This window comes from Anser cygnoides, chromosome 1 (assembly GCF_040182565.1).
Source record: "Anser cygnoides isolate HZ-2024a breed goose chromosome 1, Taihu_goose_T2T_genome, whole genome shotgun sequence".
Lineage (NCBI taxonomy): Eukaryota > Metazoa > Chordata > Aves > Anseriformes > Anatidae > Anser > Anser cygnoides.
The window spans coordinates 44,768,072-44,782,628 of NC_089873.1; the positions used below are offsets into that span (position 1 = coordinate 44,768,072).

General features: G+C 38.4%; 1 protein-coding gene across 8 annotated transcripts in view; it reads right to left on the reverse strand.

The window, feature by feature from the left end:
- ATF7IP (activating transcription factor 7 interacting protein) overlaps positions 1–14,557 on the reverse strand; it is a 108,122-nt gene that overhangs the window by 31,279 nt on the left and 62,286 nt on the right. For 7 of the 8 annotated variants that reach the window (XM_048078884.2, XM_013196866.3, XM_048078881.2 and 4 more), the window contains 8 exons: positions 11,560–11,646; positions 7,640–7,788; positions 6,293–6,430; positions 5,812–5,877; positions 5,060–5,133; positions 4,440–4,528; positions 2,202–2,837; positions 512–579 (listed from right to left, as the gene is read on the reverse strand). In XM_048078884.2, the coding sequence (XP_047934841.2) occupies positions 512–579; positions 2,202–2,837; positions 4,440–4,528; positions 5,060–5,133; positions 5,812–5,877; positions 6,293–6,430; positions 7,640–7,788; positions 11,560–11,646 (1,307 nt within the window). Of the gene's footprint in view, positions 1–511; positions 580–2,201; positions 2,838–4,439; positions 4,529–5,059; positions 5,134–5,811; positions 5,878–6,292; positions 6,431–7,639; positions 7,789–9,926; positions 10,008–11,559; positions 11,647–14,557 lie in introns of those variants that run through there. The other variant, XM_013196874.3, reaches the window with a different exon arrangement.

The following is a 14,557-nucleotide window of genomic DNA, read 5'->3' on the forward strand; positions in this document are numbered from 1 at the left end:
AAATTTTAGATGAAGAATCCAGAAGTTCCCCTTTATCATGAAGTAGTTATTCCTGAAGTTGTTTTTTTCTTTTTCTTTTTTTTTTTAAATGACATGGAAATGAAATATAACTCCATTTCTTAATAACTTCTGGATTAATGTGAAAATGAAAGAGCTGCAATAATTTACAAAATACTTGTATCTTTAAGTTCAAGGCCTTTAGACAAAAACTGAGCAGGGCTTTCTTTCATGTTAGCTCTGTTGTATCAGACACGGTTTTACTGTTCTCTGGAATTATTGTCATCTACTTACACAAACACATTGGAAAACTTCTGAAAGGATTACCAGAAGCTCATGCTCCCAGTAATACTCTGGATCAGAAGAAGAAGAAAAATACAAATGGACAGAAACTAGAAAGGATGGCACAAAAAGAAAACTAAAATAGTTTCATTATGAGCAATAAAGGTAAAGAGCTTATCTCCTGTGGATTGTAACTTTAGAAGTTTATATAGAAACATAATCAACAACCTACCTGCGTTGTTCCCTCAGCAGTTCGCTTGTTTGCCGAAGTATCTGTTGGTGGCCTGCTTGTCTGGTTTTCTGAGGGGTCAAGAAATTGTTCATTTGCAGTATCTAATCAGTACTGAATCCTGCTATCCACTATACAAACTGGGAGGCAACATTTGAAGTTGTTTGATACTAAACATTCACTACTTGGTACATTTAATATTTTTCAGCCCTGAGTGTCAACTGCAAGTATTCAAGCTTAATTACTACTATTTTTTTCAGAGGGAATGGAAGTTACAAAAAAGCAAAATGGCACTTTTCAGCATAGAAGTAATATTCATTCCATTTCCTGAAAGTCTGACAGTATATTCCAAATATTTTGTGAACAATTCCCTTGGTTATCTGAGGACAAAACATAGTTCCAGCCTCTCTTGCCTCTGTATGTAAACAGACACGATATTAAACTGAAAAAAAAAATTATTCAACATTTTTATGTGAAAACTGACTAAACAATGGACAATTAAACTGCAAAATATGTAACTGAGGCAAGCTGTGCAGGGAGAGAGTATTCTTCCTAGCTCAACTAAACACACATCTATACTAGCAACTTAAGCAGAAGTTGCTTGAATATTTGAAGTAAACATTTAAATCCAAATTCTCCCTTCTCGCTCCCTTTCATTTTAACCAGAGCTTATCAGTAACAGTGTTACTGATTTAATCAGCCAAAAGCAGTGTTTCAGTTCTGGTGAGAAAACCACTGGGGGACCCACCAGGGCTATGCAAACTGCAGAAAACGTGACAAATTTCTGGGCACATAGAGCCTTCTGTTGGTCACTGTCCCTGATCTGTGCCATGCAACCCTTTTTAGGTTGTATTATATATCATTATACTAGCTTTACAGATGAAAACTAAATACAAAGTGTATAGCTGTCATGTTGATGGAAGACAGATTTTGACACAGGTATTTTAGAGACGGGAAAATTAAATTATTTCTGATGTCAAGCTCTGCTTGAATTAATCCTAACATCATACTGTGCCAATTAGAAACTCTCGGCTATGATTCCAACTCACTCAGGACCACTTAGAAAATCTTGAGGACCACTTAGAAAAAGACATCAAGGTATGTAAAATCAGAGGTGCAGAGAATCACCATGGCATGGCAAAAGATGGAGGGAAAGCATTTTAAAATAGCTAATCTAAATACCATATATGGACTTTCATTGTGCTCAGAGGCTTTGTTTTAAAGACAATAAATGTACTTCTTTGGAATTAGATTAATATTCAGTTGTGTCTTTTCCCCATTGTGTTTACTTTTAAGTGTTGTAAAAATTAAGTCAATTAATATACTTTCTTTTCTGCCCTTAGGAAAGGCAACCAGATTATTTTGTGAGACTGTATTAAAAAACATAAATATCAAGCTGTTAATAATAGAATGGGAGTTTCTGATTTCATGCCAGAAATAATGTAAATCAAGTTCTAAATAAAACAAAGCTTACAGAGCCACACTGTTTACTCCTTCTAACAAGAGATTATTTTCAACAATGGCTGAAACATTTGTGACAGATGATTTTGATCTTGACGATTTCAACAGAAAGACCACTCAGAAGACACATCTCAGTAAAATACACTAACAAAATTTCCAAAGAACTAGATGTTTATGTTTCCCTTTGACAACCATTTTCCTTTCCCAGTGCCAATAGTCAAGCATAACTTACCAACTCTGGGCGCTGTAACGGTGGGTGGTTCAATAGGAGCTGTACTACTAAATGCAGAGAGGGGAATCTTCATCTGTAAGGGAGTTCGACTGCTGGTAGAATTATAAAGTCCTGAAGTACCCACTGTGGGCAAAGAAGTTCTTGTGGTCTGTACGCCAGGATGTGCAGTTGGAACAGCCTGTACTGCCAAAGTTGTCCCTATAGATCCAGCACTGGCTGGAGAGGTCCTCTGAACACTGGGACTGGGCACAGATGGGCTGTTATTTGGTTTAGTTGTGTTAGTTGATGCCAAAGACACCGTAGTTTTGGTAAGGCCACCAACTGTAGATGAGCTTTGTACAGATATAAATTCAACGCTGCCTGACTGCTGGTTAGTGACCAAAGTTCCTGTGTGGCCTTGAAGAAGCTGAGGCTGGGATGACACTGCGACAGGTACATGCAAGATTACAGGCAAAGACTGCAATGAGACAGACATTTGCTGAGTGCTGCCACTGGGTACTTGGCTTGTGCCAACAACTGCAGCTGTGTTAGCTGTGGAAAGAACTGTTGTTGTCAAGGGGCTGGAGGTCACTGGAGTCTGAGGCTTAGGCTGTCCACTGCCAGGTATTTGAGGAGCAACGAAAGTGGAAGCTGGTACTACACATACACACACACACCAAAAAAAAAAAAAGAAAAAAAAATTAAGTATTTGAACCAAGTGGGAAGTTTCACTCCAACACAACAGATGCAAACGTTTGGAATATGATTAACTTTTTGCAAAGAAAGGCTATATATACTCTTTTTCTGTTGTACTGATGTATGCTGTGATATTCAATGGCCTAGTTAGTCAATACTGTATTTTAGTTTGAAAGAACTATATACAAATGACAAAAAATGCAAACAACTATGACATAACGTCTGAGAAAAGCTCTGAGATTTAAATGATGAAAACATGTGAAGTATGGCACTTTAAACACTCATTACAGAAATGGTAGAACAACTGGTCCTTCAGAAAACACAAGAAAAGAAAAACCTAAATCAGTTGACTAACTTGCTTTGTACAGGTAGGACATCATATCCAAAATGTTCTACTGAAATCATGGATTAGTGTGCCAAAAAGGACATTTGCTTTTATGCAACAGAATCTCAGGATTAAATCTAAAGATTGGGAGAATTACACACTACATATAGGCATTATACTCCCACTATGAGGTGGCTCTGTAGGAAAAAAAAATCAGCATTCAATATTAAGCAGTTTTCAAAACTGAAGATACAGTGTCTACATGATGGTAATTAATAGTGCTTTTGATTCTACATTCCCTACAAAATTCTAACACAGGAATTCCATTTGTCAATGTGATTCCCTTAAGAACTGAGGCTTGTGACTTCCCTTAGTTCCCCACTCAACTTTTGTAGCCAATAGTCAGAGGGGATGATAATCAGCACCCTACTACTAGCAAGTGAAAAAATGCCCTGGGAGCCATGTGTTTTACTTCTCAGCAGCGGAGAGACTGCAAGTTTTCCTGTCTTAGCCAGGCACGCACTCTGCTGAAGCATCTTATTTACCCATACGTTCTGGTTGGCCAAGTAAATGCATTTTTTGCCTTGCCTGGTAATCGCACCTATACAGCTGTAAGCACTAAAATGCCCTCCAGAGGAGGGTAACAAAGATGTTAGAAGGACTGGAAGGCATGCCTTATGAGGAGAGTCTGAAGACACCTGAGTGGTCTCGTCTGGAGAAGAGAAAGCTAAGAGGTGACCTCATTGTTCTCTACAATTTCCTGAGGAGGAGAAGTGGAGAGGGAGGTGTTGGTCTCTTCTCCCTGGTGATGGATGAGAGGATGCGCAGGAATGCCATAAATGTGCACCAGGAGAGGTTTAGACTAGATAGATGGAAAAATTTCTTTACTGTGAGGGTGGTCAAACGCTAAAACAGGCTTCCTAGAAAGGTGATTGATGCCCCATGCCTGTCAGTGTTCAAGAGCCACTTGGAAAATGCCCCCAATAATGTGCTTTAAATTTTGGTTAGCCCTGGAAAGGTCAGGCAGTTGGACTAGAAGACTTAGTCCCTTCCAACTGTTCTGTTCTGTTCTATTCTATTCTATACTGGGAATGTGTTATGTATGGAGCTGAGAGTAGTGATTTTTGATGCCAGGAAAAAAAAGTCATAGGAAACAGTTTTACTCTGTTCAGTTAATTAACGGGAAGCAATAAAACTTTTAAGAAGCGTATTTATAAAGTCTGTAGGCAGTTTCTCACCTGTACTTAGAGAGGCTTGAAACGTTGCTGTTGTGCTCACTCCTACACTCCTCTTTGACTCCAGCATCTGCCTCACTGTGCCGGCATTTCTATAGAAAGAAGTTTCAGTTAGCTTTTCTCAATACACCACCATCAGATATAACGATACACAGTACAATGGTGGGGGGAAAAGTATTTTACAACTGCTCTTTTCATTAATATTTTCTAAGCCTATTTATTTTCCGCCCCCTATGCAATTGACTTTGGATAGTCCCCTACTAAAAAACAAAAATCCTCATAAAAACAAAACCCCACAGAATTTTTTATTTGTAAGTTTCAAATGCTTGCATTGAGTCTGCTTTCTGACAACAGAATTTTTCTTTCCTTGAAGTTAGACTTCTATTTCAATCTATTATTTCTAACTGCTAAAACAACCCCCATTTTACCTAGGAACGGATTCGATACTGTCCGTTTGTGAATTCTATGAAAGAAAATGGAATTTTCCAGTTGAACAGCAAAATGAAGGAAAAGGGAGAACACTTTAATTAAAAAACAAAACAGGAATGATCATCCTTTACAGGAGGCATTACAAGTGTCCTATTCTAAATTTTACCATGGTCACAGCGATGTGCTTTGCTTACCGGTATGTCATATTGGTTGTGCTCACAGTGTCACTTGCTGCTTTCACTGGAGACAGAGGTGGGTTTGGTGAGTTCTACCAAAAACAAAACACAAAACAAAACCAAAAAAAACCACACAACTAAATAAGCTTGCAAACTCATGTTTTAATTGTACTTCATATTCATTCCTTTCTGTGTGAGGTACATATTTTCTGGAGCCAAAATTGTACATGAACTTGACAGAATTTACAAATCGCCCAAAGCCTACTTGGTCCTACCTATCTCCTTTTCTACATCCTCCCTCTTTAAAGTCTTTCATCTTCAGGTTTGTATAGCATGAGAACCAAAATTTCTTTCTGGATTTTCATGGATTTTTAAGCTTCCACTTCTTCAAAGTAAGTAATCCATAATATTTTTTCTGGACACAGAGAAATACTTCTGTTTGTATCCATTCATCTCCTCTCCTCCCTCTGCCCCAATACCTGGGATTCACTCTGTACTCTTCATATTGCAGTAAATTACATTTACTTACACATAATTTAAGGAACTTTCACACTAACGGTGTATAAAGGACATTCTGTGCAAGTGAGAATTACCTAATAGGTGTTAAAGACTCTTTTCTTTCATATCACTGCCTTTTAGCCAAGTAAGATGAACCTATTTGTGAACACTACTGAACCAGGTCACATCTTTCTGCGTATAAGATTTCTTTATTCTTCTATACAAAGCTTACGCTAGCTCAGAAAAACAAATACAACAAATGCAGTTCTTACTTCCTGTCTTTTCTTCAAGTCCTCCTTGGCTGCACCAAACCGCTTTGTCAATCTAGCAACCTTAGCCTAAATGGGAAGAAGAGGAAAACAAACAAACAAATCCATAAATATCCTCCCCAAGAACCCTTAAAGAAATTATACAAACCAAAAGATATACAACTTAGAAATCAATACAAAACTATTGTTGTATAAGGGGAAATTTTTCTTTCCACAAAATACAGTGCTACTACATGACTTCAGAGCAGCAGAAAGACACTCGTGTATCACAATCACACCTTAAATCAGAATTTTCATTGCTATTCACAACTGCACAAACATAACCTATCTACTTGTTTTTGTTTGTTTTTTCTCGCCTCCCCACTTCTCTCTGTGGAGTCAAAATGGCTTCCAAGAAAACAACTACAGGAACTTAATACTAAACGCTGAAGATCTTACTTTTTAAATTTGACTCTAGTATTCAATTCAATACACGAGCACTCACCTGTAGTTCAGTAAGCACAGTTTTATGCCTCTTGTTACATTCTATTTTCTCTATTCTCATTTTCAAGTCTGCCAGAGTCTTGTCAAATACAGCACACTGTAAAGCAGCAAGTTTTTCTTCTAACAGTCTCTGGATAACCTGCCAAATTATTAATAAAAATATATATGTTAATATAATCCCAAAATTCAGGAGGATGTCTATAAAAATATTCTCGACTCAAAAAGAATCTTGCCACAAAAATAACAATGACAATGGCTGCGCCTATCAATCAAAGTTATTATAGTCACCAGTAAGCACAGCTAAGCAAGGTTTCTACATCTGTCTTGGCAAATAAATATGCCCCTTCTCTGCCATTAAATCAAGAAATTAATTTAATTAATTTAATTCAAATATATATGGCTTTATTACTGCTAAATAGAACACTAATAGAAGATACTATCATAGTGTTGTGTTTACATAGGTTAGTTTTTCCTCTTTTCTAGTCTTGAAAGGGACAATGGCATTCAAAGAATGGAAACTAAAGATGTTCAGCAAAACTTTACTTTTTGATACGCACTTTCCCCTAAGCAGAAATGGCCTGTATAGCTTTTGCTGCAGAAGCTGAACAGGGAAGAAGAGACTAATTTCTACAAAGTTTACTTATTACTTTTATTATTTCTCCCCCACTTCTAAATCATGACTATTGCGGCGTAAAAATCTTCCTTAGGAAAAAGAAATAAACAAGCAATAAAAGTGGTTAAGTTTTCTGGATCCTACATCAGCAAAGCTACAACACACATTAGTATAGCCTGGATCCTACATTAGTGAAGCTACAATAGTACTAGCTAGTTAACTAATGGAGTAAGTGCACAATTTTTTTCTTCAAGAACACAGGTTTCTTCACATGCCAATGGTGCAGTCAAACAGACAAGTAATAGCTCTACAGGAGTCTGCAAAACATTATGTTGATTACACTTTTATTTGGAGAGAGACCTTCCTTAAAGCTGGGTACAAAAAGCACACCACATAAACCTGTATCACACTAAAATGTCTCCTTCACTGAGATTATTTTGGTCTCCATCTACAGTCACATGAAGCTTAAAGAGTTTAAATGCTTAACACATTCCAAATATAACTTTTGCAGCAGTTTCCAAATGATATTTGCTTTCTTCTTAAAAGCAGAATTATGCAGAATTGTATAACCTAAACCACCATTGTTATTTGAACTATGCACATTTTTAAACAAAAAAGAGAAAATGTGTGTGTGAGGGGGAGCAAGGACTGTGTGGGAAAAGACAGTTAATTCTAAAATGCTAAGACTAGAGACAGATCTGGTGTGGCCATCTTCATTCTGCACCTCCACTCTACCTTTTGTAATTTCTGGTCAACATCTCTTCTGGCTGTAATTTTTACTTGAAGTTCTGCTTCATAATCTTCTTCTCCCACATACCGACGACGTTTAGAATGTACATTGTCCATGTCCTCAGATTTAGAACGCTTTCTCCTGGACACTTCACCTGAAACAATTAGATACAACTGCTGGTGAGGAACCTTTAAAAACACAAAGCAAAGAAACAGGTATCTGCAGAATAACATGGTTATTACGAAGTTTCATTTTTTCCTGGTGTAAGCATTTTTCATTCTAAAGCAGTAACAATGCCTTCAGGAAAACAATGTATTTGATGACTTTAAAACAGAACAACAGTCCCTTTGATCTCCATACACTGTTGCTGAGTTCTGCTTTGTGATTCACCAAACCACTCCCTGAAATCTAAGATCACTCTACATCACCACCATTCCCTTCTCACTTGCCTCCACTTCTTCCGGCTCCTACCAGCACCATCCTATAATGCAACACGGCTTCTGAAAAGCAAAACACAACCATCTTCTAAAAAAAGGTACCCTTTTCTCAGTAACCTCTTTGCCAAGTAAAACTTCTGCTTCGTTCTGCCTGTGTCAGCACAGAGCTCTTTCCTACCTGTCCTGAATTTTTAACCTGCACCACCAACCCGTGACTGAGAAAACACTCAAACCTTTTTTTTTTTTTTTTTTTAACTATTTGAGCAAGAAGGAAAGTAAAAATCGGATTAAAGAAGGGGCCTAAAAAATATTAAGTTTAAATGTAATATTATAGATGTTATTTTCATTGCAGTGATGAAGTATATAGAAGAACCAAAGAGAGGCCTTATTTCCTCTTCCAGCTCCTGGCACAGTATCCTCTAGTGACATGGATAAAAAATGACACGCCTAGGTAAATTATCAGTAAGGGAAGCTACAGAGCATACTGTGGGCACGTTCCCAGCATCCAAACACCATAACCCTCAAACCCTTCACCCCAAACCTGAGGACGATTCAGAAAGACAGAATGAGTAGTAGATAACGAAGATTCATTGAAACTGAAAAAGCACAAGAAATAGCTACTTTTTTTTTTTTTTTTTTTTTTACTTTTATTATGTATGCTATGCAAGTTATATTTCTAACTTTACAGAAGCAGTGGTAGAGGAAGATGAATTTCTTGCCTACAGGAGGTGCAAACTAGTGGGACAGTTATGTCACCAAGCCAAACTAGCTATGGCAGTACGTTGGGGAATGGAATATCAGAGATAATTAGAAAGAGATTGACTAGATAAACTGTAAGATCTTGCAGCTTCAAGAACTAGAACCACCAGCTACATCAAAGGATGTACGGACACAACCTGAGCTTATCTAGTTGTGAAATAGAGACTCCCATAATGACGAAGGCTGGAAGCACCAGCACAGTGGCTCCCATTCCACCTGCAGGTGCACAGAACAACAGGATTGGTTCACCACTGTCACGGCAGATGGCTGGAAGCTGTGCCCAGGGGAACACCTCAATTGCCTAAGCAAAAAATGAAGCATGCAGGGATGGGGTTAAGAAAGGCAAAGGCCACCTTGAGCTGAATCTGATGAGGGACATAAAGGGCAACAGAACTAGCTTCTACCGGTATACCAGCAGTATAAGGGAAACTAAGGAAAACATGCCCCCCATTGCTGAATAAGGCAGGGGAAACAAGTGATAATGGACACCGAAAAAGTCTCAGATGCCTACTTTGTCTAAGACTTTAATGGGAAGTCTTGCCTTCAGCTATCCAAGCTCTCAGACCAGTGGGACAGCCTGGAGCAAAGGAAGACCTTTCAGTGGAGGAATGTAAGAGTTAAGGAACACTGAAAGAAAAAAAAAAAAAAAAAAAACAGACATAAACAAGCCCATGTAACCCAGAGGAATTCACCCACAAGTGCTAAGGGAGCTGGCTGAGGTGATGGCAAGGCCACTCTCAACCTCTGAAAGGCTGTGTCAATAAGGAGAGGCTCCTTGAGGACAGGAGTGACATCTTTTTTCTTCATTCTTCAAGACGGGCAAGAAGAAGGATCCAGAGAATTACAGGACGGTCAGTCCCACCTCAGCGCCTAGGAAGGTGTGTTGTGGTTTAACCCGGCCGGCAGCTAAGCCCCACACAGCCGTTCGCTCACCCTCCCCCCTCCCTCTCTGGGATATGGGAGAGAATCAGGAAAATTAAGCCTGTGGCTTGAGATAGACAGTTTATTAGGACAGAAAAGAAAGGAAAATAATAATGATAATAGTACTACTCATAATAATGTGCACAAACAAGTGATGCACAATGCAATTGCTCACCACCCGCTGACCGATGTCCAGCCTATCCCTGAGCAGCCGGCCCCCCCAGCCTGGCTAGCCACCCCTATATATTGTTTAGCATGACGTCAGATGGTATGGAATACCCCTTTGGCCAGTTTGGGTCAGCTGTCCTGGGTCTGTCCCCTCCCAGCTCCTGCTGCACCCCCAGCCTGCCCGCTGGCAGGACAGAGCGAGAAGCTGAAAAGTCCTTGGCTTAGTGTAAGCACTGCTCTGCAACAATTAAAACATCAGCGTGTTATCAACATTATTCTCACCCTAAATCCAAAACACAGTACCATACCAGCTACTAGGAGGAAAATTAACTCTATCCTAGCTGAAACCAGGACAAGGTGATGGAACAAATACTATGAGAAACAATATCCAAACAGATGAAAAACAAGATGAGACTAGGAATACTCAGAATCAAGGGGAGATCATGCTTCATCAGCCTGGCAGCCTTCTATGATGAGATGACTGGCTCGCTGGGTGAGGGGATGCTGTTTACCTTGTTTTTTAGTAATGCTTTTGGTACCCAAAACATCCTAAGAGAAACTGACTGAGTATGACCTAGAAAAATGGGCTGCAAGAAACCGGTTCAGCTGCTGGGCTCCAAAAATTGTGATTGGGAGCATAAAGTCCCATTTGAGGCCAGCCACTAGTAACATAACCTGGGGGTAAATAGTGGGACCAGCACTAGCATCTCCATTAATGACTGACATGACAGTATAGAGGGCACCCTCAGAAATTTGCAGAAGATACAAATCTGGAAGAAGTGGTTGCTACACTATACGGTTACGCTGTCAGACTGATTTTGACAAGCTGAAGAAATAGGTAAACAGGAACTTCATGAAGATCACCAAAGGAAATGCAAAGCCCTACACTTGAATAGGAGTAGGCCTGTGTACCAGTCTAGGCTGGGAACTGACTGGCTAGAAAGCAGCTTTGCAAAAATGTCCTGGTAGTCCACGTGCACATCAAGTTGAACATGAGCTAGCAATATGCCCTTGTGGCAAATAGCCAACAACACCCCAGACTTCATTAGAAAGATTATCATGAGCAGGTCAAGGGAAGGGATTATTCCCCTGTAATCAGCATCGTGAATGGTCTATCCAGTTCTGGGCTTCTCAATGCGTGTAAGATGTGGGCATACTAGAGAGAGGCTGGGGATCCAAGATGTTTAATAGACCGGAGCATCTGTCAGATGAGGAAACAATAGCCTGTTCAACTGGACAAAGCAGTCAGAAGGGATCTTATCAATGTGTGTAAAATGCATGATGGGTGGGGAGCGAAGATGATAGAGTAAGACTCTTAATGGTACCCAGTGAAAGGACAAAAGAAAAAGGACACAAACTGAAATACAAGAAATTCCATTCAAACATATGATTTTTTTTTTTTTTTTTACGGTAAGGGCAGCCAAACACTGGAACTAGAACACTGGAAGCTTGTGGCCTCTCCATCTGTGAAAATACTCAACACCTGGCTGGACATGGTTCTAAGCAAACTATTTGCTTGGCCATGGTTTGAGGAGGGGGTGGGTAGACTAGACAATCTCCAAAGACCCCTTCCAACCTCAATGATTCTGTGTTTCTAACATGTGCCATCAGTGAAGCATAATAGTTTTAACATTACATACTTCTCTCTGTGTGTTTGTCATCTTCTTTGTGGGCGTCTTCACTGTCTTTATCCTCTTCCTCACTCTTTCTTCCCTGCTCCACCTCTTCTACAAACACAGGAGAAAAACACGCATTATTTATGTTGACCCATGGAAAGTTGCATATAGAGTCCTATCTTGACTAGTGAGCTTAGAATACTTTTTTTTAAAAACACAACAAAAATCCAGGGGAGAGAGAAGTAGGCACAGGGAAGTGTTTAGAGATAAAAAACTAGGATAACTTCAGAAGAAAATTTTGAACTACTATACAACACAGATCCACTTCTGGATTCGTTTAGCTTCAAAACCAATACAGTGCCTCAAAGTTACCTCTGAAAGTTACGTTTAGGAAGCAAGTATAAAAATTCAGTAAGAAAATACTAACATGTTTATTTCCATTTGGAAAATTTGTCCATAATCTTTATAGTAGAAAAGGCCAAAATTCTTTTTTCTTAGCAAGTATTAATTTTCATTTAGTTTCTTCCTAGTAAAAAGCATCACAGTTTAAATCTAGTTGTTTAAAACCTACAATTCAGTTAGTTCTTTAAACACGCAAACAAAAACAACCATGCCTCATATCCACACAGCTTAAAAGGAAACACACTAACACTTCCTGAAAGCAGCACGAAGTGACAAATTTCCATCAACTTTTATTGCACGTTCCATGAAATTTCACTATATTTCACAGAGACAGTATTGCTGCTTCCTGTACTTGCTAGATAGAAAAATAAAACTGTTATGCTAAAATTTATTCAGAATATAACAGAATAAGTCAACACTGGTATATAACACTTGATCTCTATATTGCTGTAATAAAAAAACTAAAATAGAAATTAAAGAAGAGTCTAAACATGATTTTTTAGAGGAAGTTGCAGCTGCACAGATATACTGGTGCTTTATTAACACTAGATTTTATTTCTATTACGAAGACTATCTCAATGATTTAAAATAAAGTTACATAATAAATCAGCAAAAAAACAAACTGAAATTACAAGATTCTTTTTTTTCACTTAATTAACCTATGCAAGAAATCATGGAGACTGAAATCACACAAATTCCTCAAAATCAGCTTGACGTAACAAGCTGTTGTTGAACGTAACAAAAGATCATAGTGCCAAATACCAAAAAAGACCTATAGATAAGCTTCATGGTTCTAAAGGATGCTCCTGAAGTTCAAGAGTACTTTTTCCAGAAGTTGCAGATTTTAATATGCAACTGAAAGATGCAAATACTCCACAGAAAGATACACATACGTAGGGTGTCTTTAACATAACACGTTACAAACTTCAAAGCTGCAGTGTTTTGTTTTTCACTTCTGTGTGGAGACCAAAGCCATTTCAGGGATGAGGAAGGCCACCACTTACACATTTCGATCGCTCTCTCTATGTGCCTAAGTTAATTTGTTTAGTTAGAAGTGGTTTAAACACCAACCCCAGCGAAATCCCTTCAGTTAGGAATCATAATATGGACAAAAGTTTTAAACTGCATTAACAGTTTATTTTTCACTGACAAGCTGTGATTTTGTCATTGTGATGCTAGACAGGTAGAAAACAATGAATGCAGTCCTCACAAAAAACAAAGAATTTGGTAATATTGTTATCGTTTTATTTATCACAATCTTCCTAGTTAGCCACATTATTTGCTGTAGATGTGAACAAAAAGGTTTTGTTTTGTTTTTTTTTTTCCCCCTACATTTTCCTGTTGCTGAATGGCTGAAAATACCTTTTAATAGCTTCTACAGCTGCAACCATTCAAATCTGCTTAGTAACTCACTGAATGTGTATTTGGATGTCAGCTCTGCCAATATATATAAATATAAATGGAAATAAAAATAATGAATAAGCTTAAGCTTAGGGAAAAACGAAGTATCTGCAAATATTCTGCACTGCACAGTAATACTCCCAACTATGCCATAATCCTGTAACCACAACACTCTCCTTATAGACTGGCTGCAGCTCATGTGCTCAGAAAACAGCCACAAGAAAGCACAAAACCTAGCCCTCATAAGGAGTGATAATCCTCAATCAACCCCTACCCAGAAGTTTTTACAGAACAGAAATGCTGTTTTAAATGATATTCTAATTATTAAATGCTACAAACTTCTACCCATGTGATATATTTTTTGCAAAACGGTACTTTTCATGCTGATGTCTAAAATCAATTTTGCTGTTATTCATTTGGATACCTTGTGCGTCACTATTATTTTTTTGCTCCACGGTCTAAGTTCAGTCCCTTCAGCGGACTAGTTTTTTTCAGTAGATTTCATTCAAAAGGATCACACTAGAAAGAGATTTGAAGTCCTCTCTTTTGGTATCAGAGTATCTCTAATGCCTTTACAAATAATTACATTTTAGTTTCTTACGTATTTGTCTTACAAAACAGCAATTCGTGTGCTCTCTAGGACATGATGAATACCCGTTACTTCCACACTTTCACAAACGGACAGTCTCTCGCTTTCAATGGATACTTCCTCTATATAAAGTTACTTATGAATTACCAGAACACATACAGTTTTTGAACAGGATCTGAAAAGTTACCTGGACATTACTTTTTTTTTTTCTTTTTTTTATAACTGACTTGTCTAAATTATGTGTCTGAAGTACATATTTATTGAATTTAACACTCATCTATGCCACCTTTCAGATTTTTAGCTTTTATTCATGAACCCCAGACAGGTCAGAACTGTATTGCTGGGGATGTAGCAGGTTTAGTAGTGGATAAGTCCCCGTGGACGCTCACCAACTCAGGGGGGATGCAACAGAGCACCACCAGCATTCTTTCAACTGTGGGATGCACTTCACATTCACACAGTGCTGTGAAGATGACTGATCTATGTACCTTCGGTACACTGCAGAGCTTAACACAATATTCATTTCTTGACAACTGCCAGAGATCAGATCTTTTAAAAAAAAACCAAAGGCAACAGACTACTCAATACAAGTTACTCAAATGATTGTTCATTCTGGAGAAGATGCTCTAC